This window comes from Vulpes lagopus, chromosome X (assembly GCF_018345385.1).
Source record: "Vulpes lagopus strain Blue_001 chromosome X, ASM1834538v1, whole genome shotgun sequence".
In the NCBI taxonomy this organism is placed as follows: Eukaryota; Metazoa; Chordata; class Mammalia; order Carnivora; family Canidae; genus Vulpes; species Vulpes lagopus.
The window spans coordinates 37,905,201-37,921,820 of NC_054848.1; the positions used below are offsets into that span (position 1 = coordinate 37,905,201).

General features: G+C 42.7%; 1 protein-coding gene across 1 annotated transcript in view; it reads right to left on the minus strand.

The window, feature by feature from the left end:
• Nucleotides 1-2,650: 2,650 nt before the first annotated feature.
• MAOB (monoamine oxidase B) overlaps nt 2,651-16,620 on the minus strand; it is a 118,201-nt gene continuing 104,231 nt past the window's right edge. The window contains exons 11-15 of the mRNA XM_041740907.1: nt 15,368-15,425; nt 12,191-12,288; nt 5,741-5,852; nt 5,113-5,175; nt 2,651-3,644 (exon numbers count right to left, since the gene is read on the minus strand). Of these exons, the coding sequence (XP_041596841.1) occupies nt 3,492-3,644; nt 5,113-5,175; nt 5,741-5,852; nt 12,191-12,288; nt 15,368-15,425 (484 nt within the window). The 3' untranslated portion in view covers nt 2,651-3,491. The remainder of the gene's footprint in view (nt 3,645-5,112; nt 5,176-5,740; nt 5,853-12,190; nt 12,289-15,367; nt 15,426-16,620) is intronic.

Sequence of the window (16,620 nt, forward strand, 5' to 3'; positions counted from 1 at the left end):
CCGCCTTGGGGTCAATTTTAGTACCCATTCAACTTCTGTTTCTCAGCAGTCTCTGTGACAGTCATCCCTCGCTTGCTGGTTGGAAGCATCTTGAGTGTAGTCCAGGGCTTCAGATTCCTCAGGGCTGTGTCAAGCTCTCAAAGGAAACAAATCCCTCTCACTAGGCTGGAGATGAGAAGGTAGCACGCCTCTCCTTCCTCCTTGGGGTGCATTGGATTCAGAGCATGGTGGCTCTCTCCAGAGAGAGCTCGTCACTAATTTAACCTTCACAAACCCCTCCCTACTCTTTCGGTACCCTCAAAACCGGTGGGGAGTTTCAACAGAGGAGAAGCTGACTTTTAGATCTTTCCTGTAAAGTGTCCCATTTTTGTTCATCTCAGGATTTACCTTGGTAACTGATACCTAACCTGACTGGGCATCTCGGTCACATCATATAAGTTAACAAGATAGCACAACTGCCATATTACGTGGTGAGTGCAGGGCATGAGGTCTGTGCATGTGGCCATCAGGAGAACAAAGAAAAGGGACCACATCACCCAAATGGAGGGCAAATGGTCCAGGGGATCCTGGAAAAGGTAACTCCTGATTTGATTCTTCCTTCGTGAAAATTCAATAAATCTCTTTCCCTCAGTTATATCAAGATATCATTGACATGCAGCACACTGTTAAGTTTAGGGTATACATTGCAATGATATGACTTCTAGATACTGTGAAATGATTACTACAGTAAGTTTCATGGGCATCCATCATCTCATACAGATATAGAAAAAGGCAAAAGAAAAAATATCTTTTTTTCCAGGTGATGAGAACTCATAGGATTTACTCTCTTAACAATTGTCTGTCCCATCCCTAGGACTTATTTATCTTTTAACTGGTCCTTTGTACCTTTTGACCCCCTCCTTGTAAGTCCCCTCCCTCTCCCTCCTGCCTCTGGAAACCACAAGTATGGCCTTTTTTTCTGTGAGTTTGGGTTTTGTTGTTTTGTTTTTAGAATCCACATAGAAGTGAGATCATACAATATTTGTCTTTTTCTGTCTGATTTATTTCTCTTAGCATAATGCCCTCAAAGTCCAGCCATGTCACAAATACCAAGATTTCCCCCTTTTCTAGGGCTGAATCATATTCCATTGTGTATACAAATGCCAGCACTTCTTTATCTATTCAGCCATCAGTGGGCACTTAGCTTGTTTCCATGCCTTGGCTATTGTCAATAATGCTGCAGTCAACCTGGGGGTGCAGATATCTCTTCGATGTGGAGTTTTCATTTTCTTTGGGTATATTCCCAGAAGTGGCATTGCTGGATCATATGGCAGTTCTATTTTTAATTTTTTGAGGAGCATCCATACTGTTCTCCATGATGGCTGCACCAATTCACATTCCCACCAAAGGTGCACAAAGGTTCCCTTTCCTCCATATCCTCACTAATATTTGTTATCTCTTGTCTTTTTTTTTTTTAAGAGAGAAAGAGAGAGCACATGTGCATAAGCGAGTGTTGGTGGGGCTAGGGGCAGGGCAGAGGAAGAGGGAGAGAGAGAATCTCAAGCAGGCTCCACACTCAGCACAGAGCCATACATGGGGTTCGATTCCATGACCCTGAGATCATGATCTGAGCCAAAATCAAGAGCTGGACGCTTAACCAACTGAGCTACCCAAGCACCGCATCTCTTGTCTTTTTGATGGTACGTCATTTTAACAGACATGAGGTGATATCTCACTGTGGTTTTGATTTGCATTTCCCTATTTGATTCTTTCTTAATGGATATGCTGGAGTTATTAATGTGACAAATTTGGGGGGGAACTTTTTTGGAAGGAAGCATACTCAAGAAGATATCTCTATGCCAAGTACATTACATTTTTTGACAGATTCAAAAACCAAGATGATCACATACAAAGTCTTAGTGGGTTCTTTAACTTCCTCATTTAGTCTCTAAAGTTCCTATAAACTCATGAATGTAAATGTCACTGTAAAATCAGATACTCTACACTGTTACTGATTAATTGTGGCGATTTCTCAAGTTTCATTTAAGCTAAGAATAATAAGCTTCATTTTCTAAAGGACAGTTTGAGAATGGGCATTTATGGATTTAAAATATACTTTGACAATAACTGACCTTGGTACTTGAGAGGTATGAATACTTTGAAATGATGATATCATTTAAAAAGTAGTTTAAATAGGATTTAATGTACCGTGAAACTGTAATTTTAAATTAATGAGTGTACCTAGTAAAAAGCTTTGTATTGATAAAGAATATGAAGAGTCAACTGAAATATTATAACTATCTTAATAGTTAAAGCATCTTATTAATATGTCAATTATTTTGACAGGTTTTTTGAGGGGGACAAAAGGAAGACACTCTGTCTTTTAGCATCTTTATCATATCATTATAAATCATTTACCAAGTGCTCACACATGCATCAGCTATGATGGATCACGCAGTCAAAATGTACGCATCATCTGGGCTTTGAGGAAATTCTGACTGAATGCTTTAAAGCCACAATTATATGCCTAAAACTGGGTCTTAAAAATAAATAAATAAATAAATAAATAAATAAATAAATAAATAAATAAAAAATAAAAATAAACCTGGGTCTTGATTTGATCTGTGAAAACCTTCAAAGTCATTACCCAAAAAAGAAAAGACGACAGACATCTGGTCAATCCACTTTATTTTTACTTGCTAGTGTGTAATGAATGACCTTTGTATCCAGACATAATGGGAGGATACAAAAGGAAGAAAAGACAAGATTCCTATCCTGAAAGAAATTAAAATCAGCTTCAGCTGACATTGCACAGGACAATAAGACTTACAGATATATACTGAGTAGCACTGAGTAGCACATAACAACCTAGTGCAGAGTAAACCCACACAAAGGGACACCATCGGTGACTATGGCAGGGAGTGGAAGAAGGTGGTTGAGGCATACATCCTGTGGGGCGGGAGAGGCAATGGAACTGTGACCTGTATTCTAGTCCTCCAAATATCAGTGTCTTATTGTGGACCTTGGGCAATTAAGTTCCACCTCTCCTGGCCTTGGCTTGATCAACACTACAAGAGAAGGTGAAGACTAGATGTTCTTCAAGGCCCAGCTATCACAATACAGGATTCTAAGGACAAGTGGGGAGAACTTGGACAAAGAGGATGTTACATGTAAGAGAAAGGACAAGCACAGAGCCACAAAGGTGGGGAAAAAAAAACTAGTTTTTTTGTGCGTGGGCAAGGTGCGTCGTTGGACCGTGAGAGCTTGCTTAACTATGGTAAAGATTCTGGGAAATGGGCAAGACAGAGCGCAAAGCTAGGTAAGGGACAATATGCAGGGGCCAAGCAACAAAGGACATACTGTGTTTCCTGTGGTGGAAAGTCTGACTTATCTTCATGCTCCTCACCTCATTCTACAGTCGCGATGTCCTCTTGGAACCTTACTGCAATTCCTTCCCCAAACCCACACACCAGATAGAGTAAGAAGAAGGTGTAGTTACAGATGCTTTCTCTTTAGACCCGCACAAGCAGACCCCTTTTGTGTGCCAGGACGCCAAGAGCAGTTGCAGAAAAGATGGCGGTCAATCCGATCAGCCTCAGCAGGCCTGGCACAGAGGGCAAATGTCTCTCCAAGAAGGTCGTGGTGATGGGCTGCGCAGGGACATCCTGGGTTCAGAGAACATTCGATATCAGTATAGGGCTTTACCCACTTTGCTCCAGAAATCCTTTGTTTCCTCCAGTTCTTTGAACATGATCTACTCTTGCCCACCTCAAGGCCATTAAATAGAGTGTACCTGCTGCTCATGGCATTCATCCCCATTCCCCACTAGGCCCTTGACTTAGCTAATCCTGACTCCTGGGGGAGCCTTTCCTTTGCCCTCAGGCCAAGGCCTCTTCTTTTTACACCCTTGGCAAGTCTTCTTCATGACACCCGTACTTTCTGGTTATCATATGTCCTCCTCACATGTTGTTGCTCTGTGAAAGCACTGCCCTTAACATGGTGGCTGATCAGAGTAGGTGCACAGTAAATATTTGTTGAGTTGATGGGGCGTCTGGGTGGCTCAGTCAGTTAAGCACTTGCCTTTGGTTCAGGTCATGATCTCATGGTCCTGGAACTGAGTCCTGCATCAGGCTCCCCTCTCAGTGGGGTGTCTGCTTCTCCCTCTCCCTCTGCTTCTCCCCACTCTTCATGCTCATGCTCTCTCTCTCTTTTTCTCAAATCAATAAAATCTTATAAGTAAGTAAATAAATAAATAAATAATAAATATTTGTTGACTTTAATGAATCCATGGCCTACTCATCCCTCAGTCCCACATCTGACAGAAGCACAAGACAATGACTTGGACTGGCAGGGCTATTCTTATGGACTTCACATTGATAAAGGAATAACTTTGACCTTTTTGACTCTTGTCCTCTGCAATGCATTTCACTCTATCCTCTGTGTGTCCTTCCTTCCAATCAGGAAAGCTTCCTGGAGTTTTATTACAAAAATAGTAGTGTGTATATTGAAAATGCTTTTCTAATCTAAATCTGCTCCATTTCATTTCATCCCTGGTTCCCTAGACAGGGGATGCTGACATAGCTTCCTTTCATTTCCTACCCCCTGTTGGTAATCACCAGGTTAGAGATTTATTCAGGAGGCATTTATTGAGTTCTTCATATGTTCTAGAACTCTCTGACCAAAATAAAACATTGTATATTTTCGTAATAATCTGCAATGAATATGGCAGTCTATAGATTTATCAATTTCTTTTAAATCTCCCATCTCTGTCCTAACTCATGGTATCTTTTAATTTTAAAAGATATTTAACAAAAAAAGAATTTCCTTTTTTTGAGAGAGAGAGAGACAGAGAGAGAGAGAGAGAGAGATGGAGAAGGAGAGAGAGAATCTTGAGCAGGCTCCACACCCAGCGAGAGCCGGATGCAGGGCTCGATCTCACGACCCTGAGATCATGACCTCAGCTGAAATCAAGAGTGGGATGGTTAATGAGTGAGATACCCAGGTATCTTTTTAAACATGCATGGGTTGAATCACTCAGAGAAAGGTATGTAAATATTACAAGTGGTTTTTTTTCTGCAAATAATTGTTTTTAGAGAAAAGAGATTTAAATTCATGAAATAAAATATAACCTACCACTGATTCCGGTTCTGACTGCCAGATTTCATCCTCTGGGATCTTCCCCATGGCATGCAGGATCTGAAAAGAGTATTTTGGTGAATAACAAAAGTGGCACCATTTCCAGCTCATCTGCTCTTTAAATAAAGGACTAACTGATGACCTCTTAGGATATCCATTAAAAACATGAGGGTAAAAGCCAACGTAGTCCATTCAATCTTTAAAAGGCTCTAAAAGGTCTTTCATCCATGACATTTAAGAGCCTCCAACCATTAGGCTCGCCAAAGATTTTAGTAGTTGTGAGCATGCCTCAATAGGAATGAGATCATAGGGATTGTCAGGAAACATATAAATGAATCCTGAATCATAATAAAAACATGTTTGGTTCTATAATATTAGACCGAAGTTATCTCTCAAGTACATCTACAGGAATCTTTTGTCCCATGGGGTCTTTTTACCTTGGGTGACATGATAGGTATTTTCATCATTACTTTTGGGTTAAAGTGTTTGTTGCACCTGAGAGTGCTATTAAAATGGTGTTTCATAGGTCTTCAGGAGTTGGCCTCCAGGATCTCAGACATCTTTGACCTGCTTGTAGGGCCCATGCGTTGCCTTTTTTCCCACAGTCTATGACCCGAGGTCTTACCTCTCGGGCTGCTCTCTCTCCAGCCTCCACAGCGCCCTCCATGTAGCCACTCCAGTGGGTGGCAGTCTCCGTGCCTGCAAAATAAATCCTGCCCACAGGCTGTCGTAGAACCCTGGAAACAAAAGCAAAGAGGTAAAAGTGGTCAGTCTCAGAGGGTGAGAAAAGAGCCTTCCTACAAAGACCAAGTTTGGTCGGATTCCTCTGATACTAAATTATCAGGAGTATGTTGGCAATTCTGGAATAGTGTTTATAGGTTCCTCCAGTTCTTGCATGATCCTTGTCACAGACAAGGAATAAAAGCTGAAGTCGGCCTCTGCACCAAGTGCTTACAGGATAGGGACTGACATCAGTGGAGTATGTATTTGCTTCAACTATGTGAAATGAGGGAGTACTTGGGCCTGGTCATTTCTAGTTCATTTTATGACTCACCAGCTCTAAGCACGGTGATACATGCCCCAGTTCCCTACCTGGTTATTCCACCAATGAACTTGGCAAATCAATTCCTCTCACTGAGCTCTGGATCCCCCATCTCTTAGAGGGCATGGTGCAATGATTTCTAAGGACTTTTCCATCAGTGACAGGTAACAAATCTGTGGACCTGACTCCTATAAAATTACCCCTCATTGGGGGCGCCTGGGTGGCCCAGTGGGTTATGTATCTGACCCTTGATTTCGGCTCAGGTCATGATCTCAAAGTCATGAAGTTGAGCCCTGAGTTGGGCTCCCCACTCAGCAGGGAGTCTGCTTGTCGTCCTCTGCTTCTCACCCTGTGCTTTCTCTCTCTCTCTCTCTCTCTCTCTTTTAAATAAATAAATAAATCTTAAACAAACAAAGACTAGTACTCACTGAGTGCTTACCTCTATCCTTGTTAAGAGTTTTGCTGCATTAAATTAACAGTTAGCATTTGTTGGATGCTGAGCACTCTTCGAAGAGCATTAATCCTCACCACAACCTTATGAGGTCAGTGCTGTATTAACCCCATTTTGTAGTGAGAATATGGAGCTACAGGGGCTGTGATGTTGTGATGCACTGCCAAGACCCCCCCTTCAAGAATGAAGGATTTATTCTCAGCTACTGAGAGTGCTGCCAGAAGATGCCCTCAATGTCAGTCCTCTCTGGAGATTGTCTCTGCTGAAGAAAATGGCCTCACCTCAAGGTCATGCCTTCTTCCAGAGGCAAGAGCATTCAATGACTAATCATCATGGGGTGATAAAGGCTTAGACCCCCATGTTCCAAATTGGAACAACCCTTAAGGGCCATCCTAGCTCCAGAACTCCCTATGGGGTCAGTGGAGGCTTTCCCTGGAAGTACATCACAGTCTAACTCCTCCTTCTGCCCACTCTTGCTTCCTTCCTCCCACCTCCACAAGTATTCACACCAAGGGTTGTCTCGAGTACATATCCTATGTGCTAATCTGTGTTTCGGACTCTGCTTCCTGGGAATCTAATCAGCAACAAAGATAGTCATTCACTCTAGGTCGTGGCTAGTAAGTGGCAGAGCTGGTATTTGAATCCAGGCCATTTGAATCCAGGCCATTTGGCTCCAGCACCCACAGTCCTTTGTTTTTTAAGATTTATTTATTTGAGAGAGAGAGAGAGAGAGAGAGAATGAGTTGGGGAGGGGCAGAGGGAGAGAATCTTCAAGCAGACTCCCTGCTGAGTGTGGAGCCCAATGTGAGGCTCAACCCCGACCCCGTGGACCATGAGATCATGACCTGAGCTGAAGTCAAGAGTTGGATGCTTAACTGACTGAGCCCCCCAGGGCTCCAAGCACCCACAGTCTTAACCACTTAGTTACTCTTCCTCCCTTTATCAAATTATTTAATCTTTTTAAGGAGCTCCATGGCATAGCTACTATTATCATTATCTCATTTTACACATGAGGAAACCAGCTCAAAGAAATGTGTGCTGACTTGTCAAGAGCCACTTCTAGAAAATAGCAGAGCTAGGATTTGAACTAGGTCTAGCAGATGTCAAGGTCTCTGTTTTATCCTCTGTGCTTTGCCTTATGTACCATCATCACTAGTTAGCAAAGAGTGCCCAAAAGCTATATAAAGGGACAGAAATGGGCTGCACTTGGCTTCTAAGAGGGGTGGTTTGTTGTTGCCCTGACAAAAATACCATAAGGGAAACACTGTTACCATGTCATTATTCATCTTATCTCAGGTTTCCTTTATATCAAGTAAGGGATGTGGATGTCTGGAGTGAACACCCAAGCTCTATCTTGGTCACCACTGAACACCGCCAAACTTTTTATCAGAAAAACAAATGGGCTTGCTTCAACTGGTGGCTTCTCCTTTACTGGGCCTCACTGTAGCCATTAAGAATAAAAAAGGGATGGAAAATAGAAGGGAAGATATTATAGAATATTAAATACTGCCAAAAATACATGTAATAATCTGGAATGATCCATAGTCAGCATGGCCTGGAGAGCCTAGGGGTATTCAGGAAGGATGCCATGCAAAAGAAGGTAAATTTGCTTTCTCCAAGTTCATCAAAAGTTGCTTTTTTCTTTTCTTATAAGATTCTATCTATCTATCTATCTATCTATCTATCTATCTATCTATCTAGTGAAAGAGAGTGCTAGCAGGGGCAGGGGGCAGAGGGAAAGGAAGAGAGAGAATCTCAAGCAGACTCTGCCCTAAGTCCCTCACGCGGGGCTTGACCACATGACGCTGGCCCAAAATCAAGAGTAGGTGCTTAACCCACTGAGCCACCCAGGTGCCTGTGCATGTTCACTTTCTGCAAATCGAGGGAACTAAAACCAAAATGGAAATCTCTGGAAGGCCTTGCCAAAGCCTAGAATTAAACATTAGATAAGAAAATAAAGGTATAGAGAACTAGTTATGCAAACAATTGGAACATAAAAATGTAAAAACTCAGAATCAGTTTCAGACAAAGAGATATTTTTCCACGACTTGTCATGTGTAAATTTTCCCTTGGGACGAAAAATGTCCAACAGCTAGAGAAGAAAAATCCCTGCCTCCTCTTTTGCAAGCAAGTGAGCAGACAGTATATATTTGCAAAAAGGAGATTTCCATGTATATTTCTCATGGCTTGATGGAGTAAAATATTTCTTTCTGTGTTTCACTGCTTAATCACTACAATTAGTTTTTCTGTATACACAGAAGTTAAATTCCTTAAGAAGTGTATGTTTATTTCTTAACTAAGGCACCACCAATACTGTCCTTTGTCTTCATCTGGAAACAGCAATTTCTCTGTATTTTCAGGGCTTTGAAAGTAACACTTTTTGCAGTACCTCAAACGTCATGAACCTGAAGGGTCAAGGACAGCCCTGTGGCAGCTGGTCCTTGCTCAGTCCAGGAGTTATGTCACCAAGATATGCTGAGCTTAGTTCCTACCCTGCAGATTGAAGCTGGTGATACAAAGCCTGACATATGTCCTTGGGGAGAAATAAAGATGAAACCAGGGCATTACCATGTCACCACCAACGCCCCATATGATAGGGTTTATATTGCTTCTGTCATGTGGCCAGTGTCAGGCCGATACAGGGGAATCTCTTTTTTGCTCCCCACCATCCCAGTACCTGATAGACATTTTCTTGCAAAACCTTAAGGAATTGAGCATGAAACTTGCTATTCTGTGGTCAGAAATCCAATCGCGTTGCAAAGCCAAAACCCAAAAGGATTGCTCCGACTGGCTTTTCTTTGTTGAAAGGGTAAGTTTTGTATTCCTGAATGTGTTACATTAGGCAAAGGATCCTATTTACCTTTCTGATTGTCCATTCAATCCCCAACATTAGCCAGAGCCCAGTCATGCAGAACTTTCCCCCAGACATCCCATAAACTTGAAGGATTTCAAGTTCATAATGTTCCATGTGCCCACGGTGCATTCTCCAATACCTTTCTCTGCCTTCTACACTCCTCAGGTGGTATGTGTCTTATGCAGCCTTCTTCGATTTCTCTTGGTGAGGCTAGCCCAGCATCCCTCCCTGGTCCCCATGGCATCTGTATGCCCATCTATTAGTGTACTTACCAGAGCACATTAGAGTCCATGTTTGTTGGCCTCTCTTCCCACCCCCACCCCAGCATCTTCACAGTGTTAGCTCCTTCGTAGCAGGGAGGAATTTTCTCAGTATGGAAGTTTCCAGCACAATGCTTGGCAAAGGGTTGGCACTTAGCCAATAACCTGAATGAAGCAATTACTATGGACGTATTCTATAATCAGCATATCCCAAAATGAGCTTAATGACCCAGGAGCCAATCGGGTGGTGCTCTTTAGTCCCAGAATGTTCTGTTACGTGGTATTTTGCCATCTTTAGGAAGATAAGGAAAGTGTTCACCAAAATCATTGTGTATCTTCTGACAAGCAGGTTTTAATCCTTCTTACGACTGATTTTTGTGGACAGACTGATCATCCACCTATATTCACCCATACTTTCTTTTTATTGCATACTCCCAACAGACTTTTCCTCACTACCCTACATTTCCTATTTTATTTAGATTGAGCTGTTGGCATTAAATTATTGTTTGGCTTAGTATTACTATAATGGTCATAACAATTACAGCTAGATCATCAATCCATGCCTTGTTGTTGTCATCAAACACAATTATCTAAACACCAATGAGTCCTACTTGGATGCACAATGCTGTTAAGGCTAAAAGCCATTGAATTGTGCACTTTGGGTGAACTGTATCGTATGTGAATTATATCTCAGAAAAAGCATTTCAAAAAAAACCCTCGGGGCACCATGGTGGCTCAGTCGGTTAAGCATCTGACTCTTGGTTTTGGCTCAGGTTGTAATCTCAGGGTCATGAAATTGATCCCCACGTCAGGCTCTGAGCTCAGCACGGAGTCAGCTTGAGGTTTCTCCCACTCCCTCTGCTCCTCCCCATGCTCCTGTTCTCTCTAAATAAATAAATAAATAAATAAATAAAATCTTTATTTAAAAACCCTTATGTTGGGGGTCCCTGGATGGCTCAGCAGTTTGGCGCCTGCCTTCAGCCCAGGGCATGATCCTGGAGACCAGGATTGAGTCCCACATCAGGCTCCCTGCATGGAGCCTGATTCTCCCTCTGCCTGTGTCTCTGCCTCTCTCTCTCTCTCTCTCTCTCTCTCTCTCGTGTGTCTCTCTTGAATAAATAAATAAAATCTTTAAAAATAAATAAATAAATAAAAAATAAAAACCCTCATGTTGTCTTTAGCATACTGATTATTATCCTTTGTATGCCATCTTGTGCTTTCTCATACATTTGCTAAAGAAAATGAAGTCCAGAGAGAAGCAACCTGTCCAGGATGACAAAGTTGGTTATTGGTAGAATCAGGACTGTACACAAGTCCCTGCACTCCCAGTCTAGAATTCATGTTGAAGAACCACTATATGTCTGAAATAGAGCCTTATTATCCTGATATTTTCAAAGATACGTGTTTGGGAGGTCAGTGTCTTTAGTAATAAATTTCTAAGAAATTCTGACTTGAGGATTGCTTTTTTAAAAAGAGATTTCAATTATTTACTCATGAGAGACACACAGAGAGAGGCAGAGACATAGGCAGAGGGAGAAGCAGGTTCCCTGTGGGGAGTCTGATATGAGACTTGATCCCAGGACCCCCGGATCATGCCCTGACCTAAAGACAGACACTCAACCACTGAGCCACCCAGGTGCCCTGAGGATTGCTTTTTAATACTATACCCATGTTGACACTTCTACAGTTATTTATTTATTTATTTATTTATTTATTTATTTATGAGAGCATGCACAAGCATGGGGGATGGGCAAAGGAGAGGGAAAAGCAGAATCTCTGCTATGCAGAACTCTAAGATCTTGACCTGAGCAGAAGGCAGACACTTACCTGACTGAGCCACCCAGGCTCCTGTACAGTTCTTTTTTTTTTTTAAAGATTTATTTATTTGATAGAGAGCACACATGAGAGTGAGGGAAGGGGTAGAGGGAGAGGGGGGAGAGAGAGAGTCTCAAGCAGACTCCACACTGAGTGCAGAGCTCAACATGGGAGTCAATCTCACAACCCATGAGATCACAACCTGAGCTAAAACCAAGAGTTGGACGCTTAACCCACTGAGCCACCCAGTGCCCCTACAATTTCATTTTAAGGAAATTTTACTAAGCTCTGAACTCCCTATAAAGATAATTCTTCTGACAATATAAGCACACCCTCTGACTACCTAAATTCCTATTCTTATGTGGCAACCTTTGTGGGTTATATTGATTGGGATTGTTCCTTCAGAAGAATTCAGAGTGCAAGGCACCCATCATGGTGCAGAATTATAAAGGCTTCACTCTGGAAATTCACAAGATATAAAGGAAATTGGGAACTTCTTTCTTTCCTCCCTCCCTTTCTTTTCCTTCCTTCCTTCCTTTCTTTTATTTACAAAAAATATATAAAAAAGAGGGAGAAGAGCTCCATGAATTCATTTAGAGTTTGGATTCAGGTTCAGGGAATTTCAATAAGAGCTTTACATGATTTTACTCTACCTTCCATATTGAGTCATGATCCCAGGGGGAAAGTACGTGGTGTAGCAGCCCCCCGAGTACTGCTCCTCGCACCAGTTCTTCTCTTCGTAGTGTACGGGCTACAAGAGAGAATGACAAAAACTCAAAAGAGATGCAAATGAAGGTATCCAGTAGAGAATAAATCAAACACAGCCTGGTGGGCTTCATATTAAAGAACCAATATACGTCTTAAATAGACCCTTATTATTAGCTGGATATTACTTTAGGCAGGTAAATGTCCTTGGTAAGAAACTTCAAAGAACTTTTAACTGGAGAAAGTTCTCTCACTTGGTTCATTCATGTCTCAGGAACCGTTCATGAACTGCAGTTGTCTCATTCCACTTTTTAACTGGTATTACTATTTTTTAAGGATTATTTTATTTATTCATGAGAGACACACAGAGAGAGGCAGAGACATAGGCAGAGGGAGAAGCAGGCTTGCTTCTCTCTCTCCCTCTGCCTGCCGCTCCCCCTGCTTGTGTTCTCTCTCTCTCTCTCTGTCAAAAAAATAAATAATCTTTTAAAAGGTAACTAATATAAGCTTTATCATTTAGTTTTATATTGAAACAAAAATCAACATAGCAAGTTTTTAAGAGAAAAATGTCAACTTAAAAACAGATATTGAAAAAATGTTTTGTCTAAAAAGCATGCAGTCACATAAGGCATGTTGGACAGTTGTGTGAAATGCATCCTATTTTCAAAGCACAAGGCCCTATTTGAGGGGTGTCAGTGGGTCCCAGTCACTGGTGGTCTTGCCACATCTCATGTAAAGCCCTCTTCCCTCTGCATCTGAGGGCAACAACCACTTTGGGATCCCTTGTCCCTGGCTGTTTCCAGCCACTCAGGAGAGAGGGTGGACTTCATCTTTCCCCTTTCCCTGCTCCCTGGGCTTGCTTCTTTCCACATGATAAACGCTGAAGCAAGAATAAAACAAGTGCTTCTCTTGGTGCCAGGAGCAAACAAGGAAAGGACCAGATAATTTTTATCAACCTCAGTGAATCATCCACATTCTTCCTTGAAAAAGAGATTTTCCTACATTAAAAATGCTCAGCTGTTTTGGAATTTGAGAGCAACCTCTTTCCCCTCCAACTGGGGTTCCCCAAACAACCATCTTACAGGTTGCTGGAGGGATCTCAGTGACACCCTGCTTCAGCCTGAGAATGTCTCAGAACAGAACTGCAAGAAAGCTTGAGTATTTCCCCGGGTGAAGTATCCAGAACAGCATTTTAAAACAGAAAAACCAGGGGCACCTGGGTGGCTGAGTAGGTTAAGCACCTGCCTTTGGCTCAGGTCTTGTTCCTGAGGTCCTGCGATCCAGTCCAGGATCTGGCTCTCTGCTCAGCCGGGAGTCTGCTTCTCCCTCTCCCTTTCCCTGTCCCTCCCCCTGCTTGTGCTCGCACACTCTTTCTCTAATAAACAAATAAAATCTTTGGGGGAAAAAAAAAACAGAAAAAACAGTCATTTTTAACAGATGTGAACTGATTTTATTTTGGTGTGTGTATATTTATAGTTTTGCTATTCCACTTGCACTACCCTCGAGCCGAGATCTAGGCTATGCTTATATTTAAACTTGCTGAGGTGTCTATAAAAGCACACACAGAAAAATGAAACAAAACACATTCTTCGTTATTCTTATGCTTCTCTCCAGAGCAATCAGTCACTCTCATTCATTTGCTGAAAAGGAACTCCGAAAATCCTCAAGTTCACCTACATCATGTGCAGTGGGGGGGATGGGTCTGTGGGGCAGGGTATCTTGCTTTAAAAGAATGAGCCTAGATGACACACTGAAAAGCTACAACGATCTGAATGGGAGGGAGCAAGCTACTGTGAAGCTGAGCAAGCTAAGTGTGGGAGTAATAAGATTAAGCCATGTAGCTGCTCAACTAGGTCGTGATGGGCACTGCAACGATTTGGATTTAAGAGGCTTAACAAGTTAAACACTCTTAGCTCCCTCATTAGATTTTTCTCATGCTTTAACTGCTCATGCTTTAGTCCGTGGGTCTCCCTTGTCTTCAAAATGCTTCATGGATAACAGGATTTAATAATCGCTTTCAAAAGGTGATTTAATCCATGTTCAAATGTTGAAACCCCAGCAGTCTGGTGCATGTAACAAGAACACGAATTCATTGCTTTAAATATGGACGAGGTGGGGTGATTATGTCTGCTGGTGAGGGGTGCACTGGGCTTTCTGACGGTCGCCAATATCTCTCCCACCCCACCCGTCAATCCCACCCCATCCTGCCTTTAACCACCTGGGTGGGGTGGGGGCTACTACTCATGTAACTGGCAGATCACAGTGTCCTCATCCTCAGGCTACTTCTGAAGGTATCTGTGAAACTCAGGTGGCAGGGCTCAACCTGAGCCAGTCACACCCCTAATGCTCAAGGGTAAAACAAAGGAAAAGGGGATGTGCAGGAGAGGGGCAGGCCACCCGATTTTTACCTCTGAGAGGGTGGACAGTGGGGTGGGTGTTAGGGAATGCTTATATGTTACATCAACAGTGTAAACATGCAAATCTCATCGTTTTATAAGATTGGTGAGAGAAAACTCTTTGTCTTCCCATACTGGCTGCTAGGATCCGGGGTCTCACCAGGGGTAGCAGAAGCTTTACTCTTTTGCCCTCTGACAGAGGTGGGAGTGGAGTGGCCTAATGTTCCACTCCAGGAAAAGCTCTGAACTCAGGGACAAGTGTAGCATCGCCAGCAACACAAGAGTGTTGCAGGATTCTTTTTTTTAAATTAATTAATTAATTAATTATTTATTTATTTATTTTGAGAGAGAGAGAGAGAGAGTGCAAGAGCAAGCAGGGGGAAGGGGCAGGGAGAGAGGGAGAAGCAGACATCCTGTTAATCAGGGACCCAATGTAGGACTTGATCCCAGGACCCCGGGATCATGACCTGAGTGGTAGGCAGACACCTAACCAACCAAGCCTCCCAGGTGCTCCGATGTTGTGGGATTCTTGAGCTGCCACAGCTGCAACCAAGACCTATGTTCTTTGGGATAGCTTGCAAGTTGACCAGCCCTCTGTAGGCCCCTCTGAGAATATGTCAGAGAAAACATGAGCTCTAGAACCCTACTTGCATGAGCCTATCCCTGGGACCCCCTTGAGGACAAAACCAGGGGTCTCTCTCTTGGGAAAGAGATGAAATGCAGTCTTACCTGCAAAGCTTCTTGGGAACCCAGGACTTTTGCATAGAGCTCACAAAGTTTCTTCATTCTACAGAAGAGAAAGACAAAAGGGCAAATGAAGAAAGAAGGGAAGTAAAAGAGGCTCCCATCCCTTCATTCAAAGACCCTGTGAGCTACTGCTTCCACTTGCCATTTCATTTTAATTTTTCAAAAACAGGGCACTATGTTCTATTTTGAATGTCTTAAGTCTATGTGGTCACCAACAGTATTAAGGAAGAGAAAGTGACACATGGTGGGCATCACTGGGCTCACTCGGCAATTTGTTCATTCATTTAAGAAAACATTGTGTCAGTCTGCTAAGGGCTAGAGATTCGGGAGGCATCCGGATGTGATCCTTGCTTCCCCTCTGCCTCCCACCACCCCAGACAATGGATGGAGTGGAAAGAGAAAAGGGCAGGAAAAGCTTTGAATTCTCCTTCTGCCTCCTAAGTACTATGAGATCTTGAGCAGGTTACTTAAGCTCTCTGAGCCTTAGTTTTATCAACCAAGTGGCATGTTTTTTTTTTCTTTCGTGGTGTAAAACAGTGTAGTCCTCAGACCACCAATCAGGCAGCAGCAACATCACCCTGGGAACTTGTGAGAAATGCAAATTCTCAGGCCCCGCCCCAGACCTGCTGATTCAGAAAGAGCAGTGGCAGAGAGATGTGTTTTCCCAAAGCTTCCAGGTGATTCTCAAGTCTGAGAACCAACCAGACAAAAACCTCCTACCTTCATGGATCTTAATAGTCCAGTGGCAATTTTTTTTTAGGTGAGTGGCCCCATCTAGACCTCCATACCCTCTGGCCAAGCACAGCAGTGGCGGTGGTCACAGAGAAGCATGGTAATGGAGAGGAAGGAATGTGCCATAATGTGATTCAGAGGCTCTGAGTTGGTAAATATGCATCTGTGGTGGTGTGGGAATAAGTAGCTGGCAGTGGTGAATGCTGACTGCTGGAAGAAATTGCCACCTCCAGAGAAGCTCGTCCCTCTGTACCTATCACCTGTTAATAGTTATGCTTCACTCATGCAGGATAGTTGCAGACTGCCCTGCCATGCAGTCATCTTTCTACCTGGTTATCTCTTTCCCAAGTACATTTTCAGCCCCTGGGCTATGTCTATTTTTGTATTCAATATAGCTCCTTGCATGGTATCCTATGTACAATAAGCTCAATAAATATTAATTTGAACACTTGGTTCTTAAATTATTGGCACTGTGCCTTTATATAACACCCTTATATTTAACA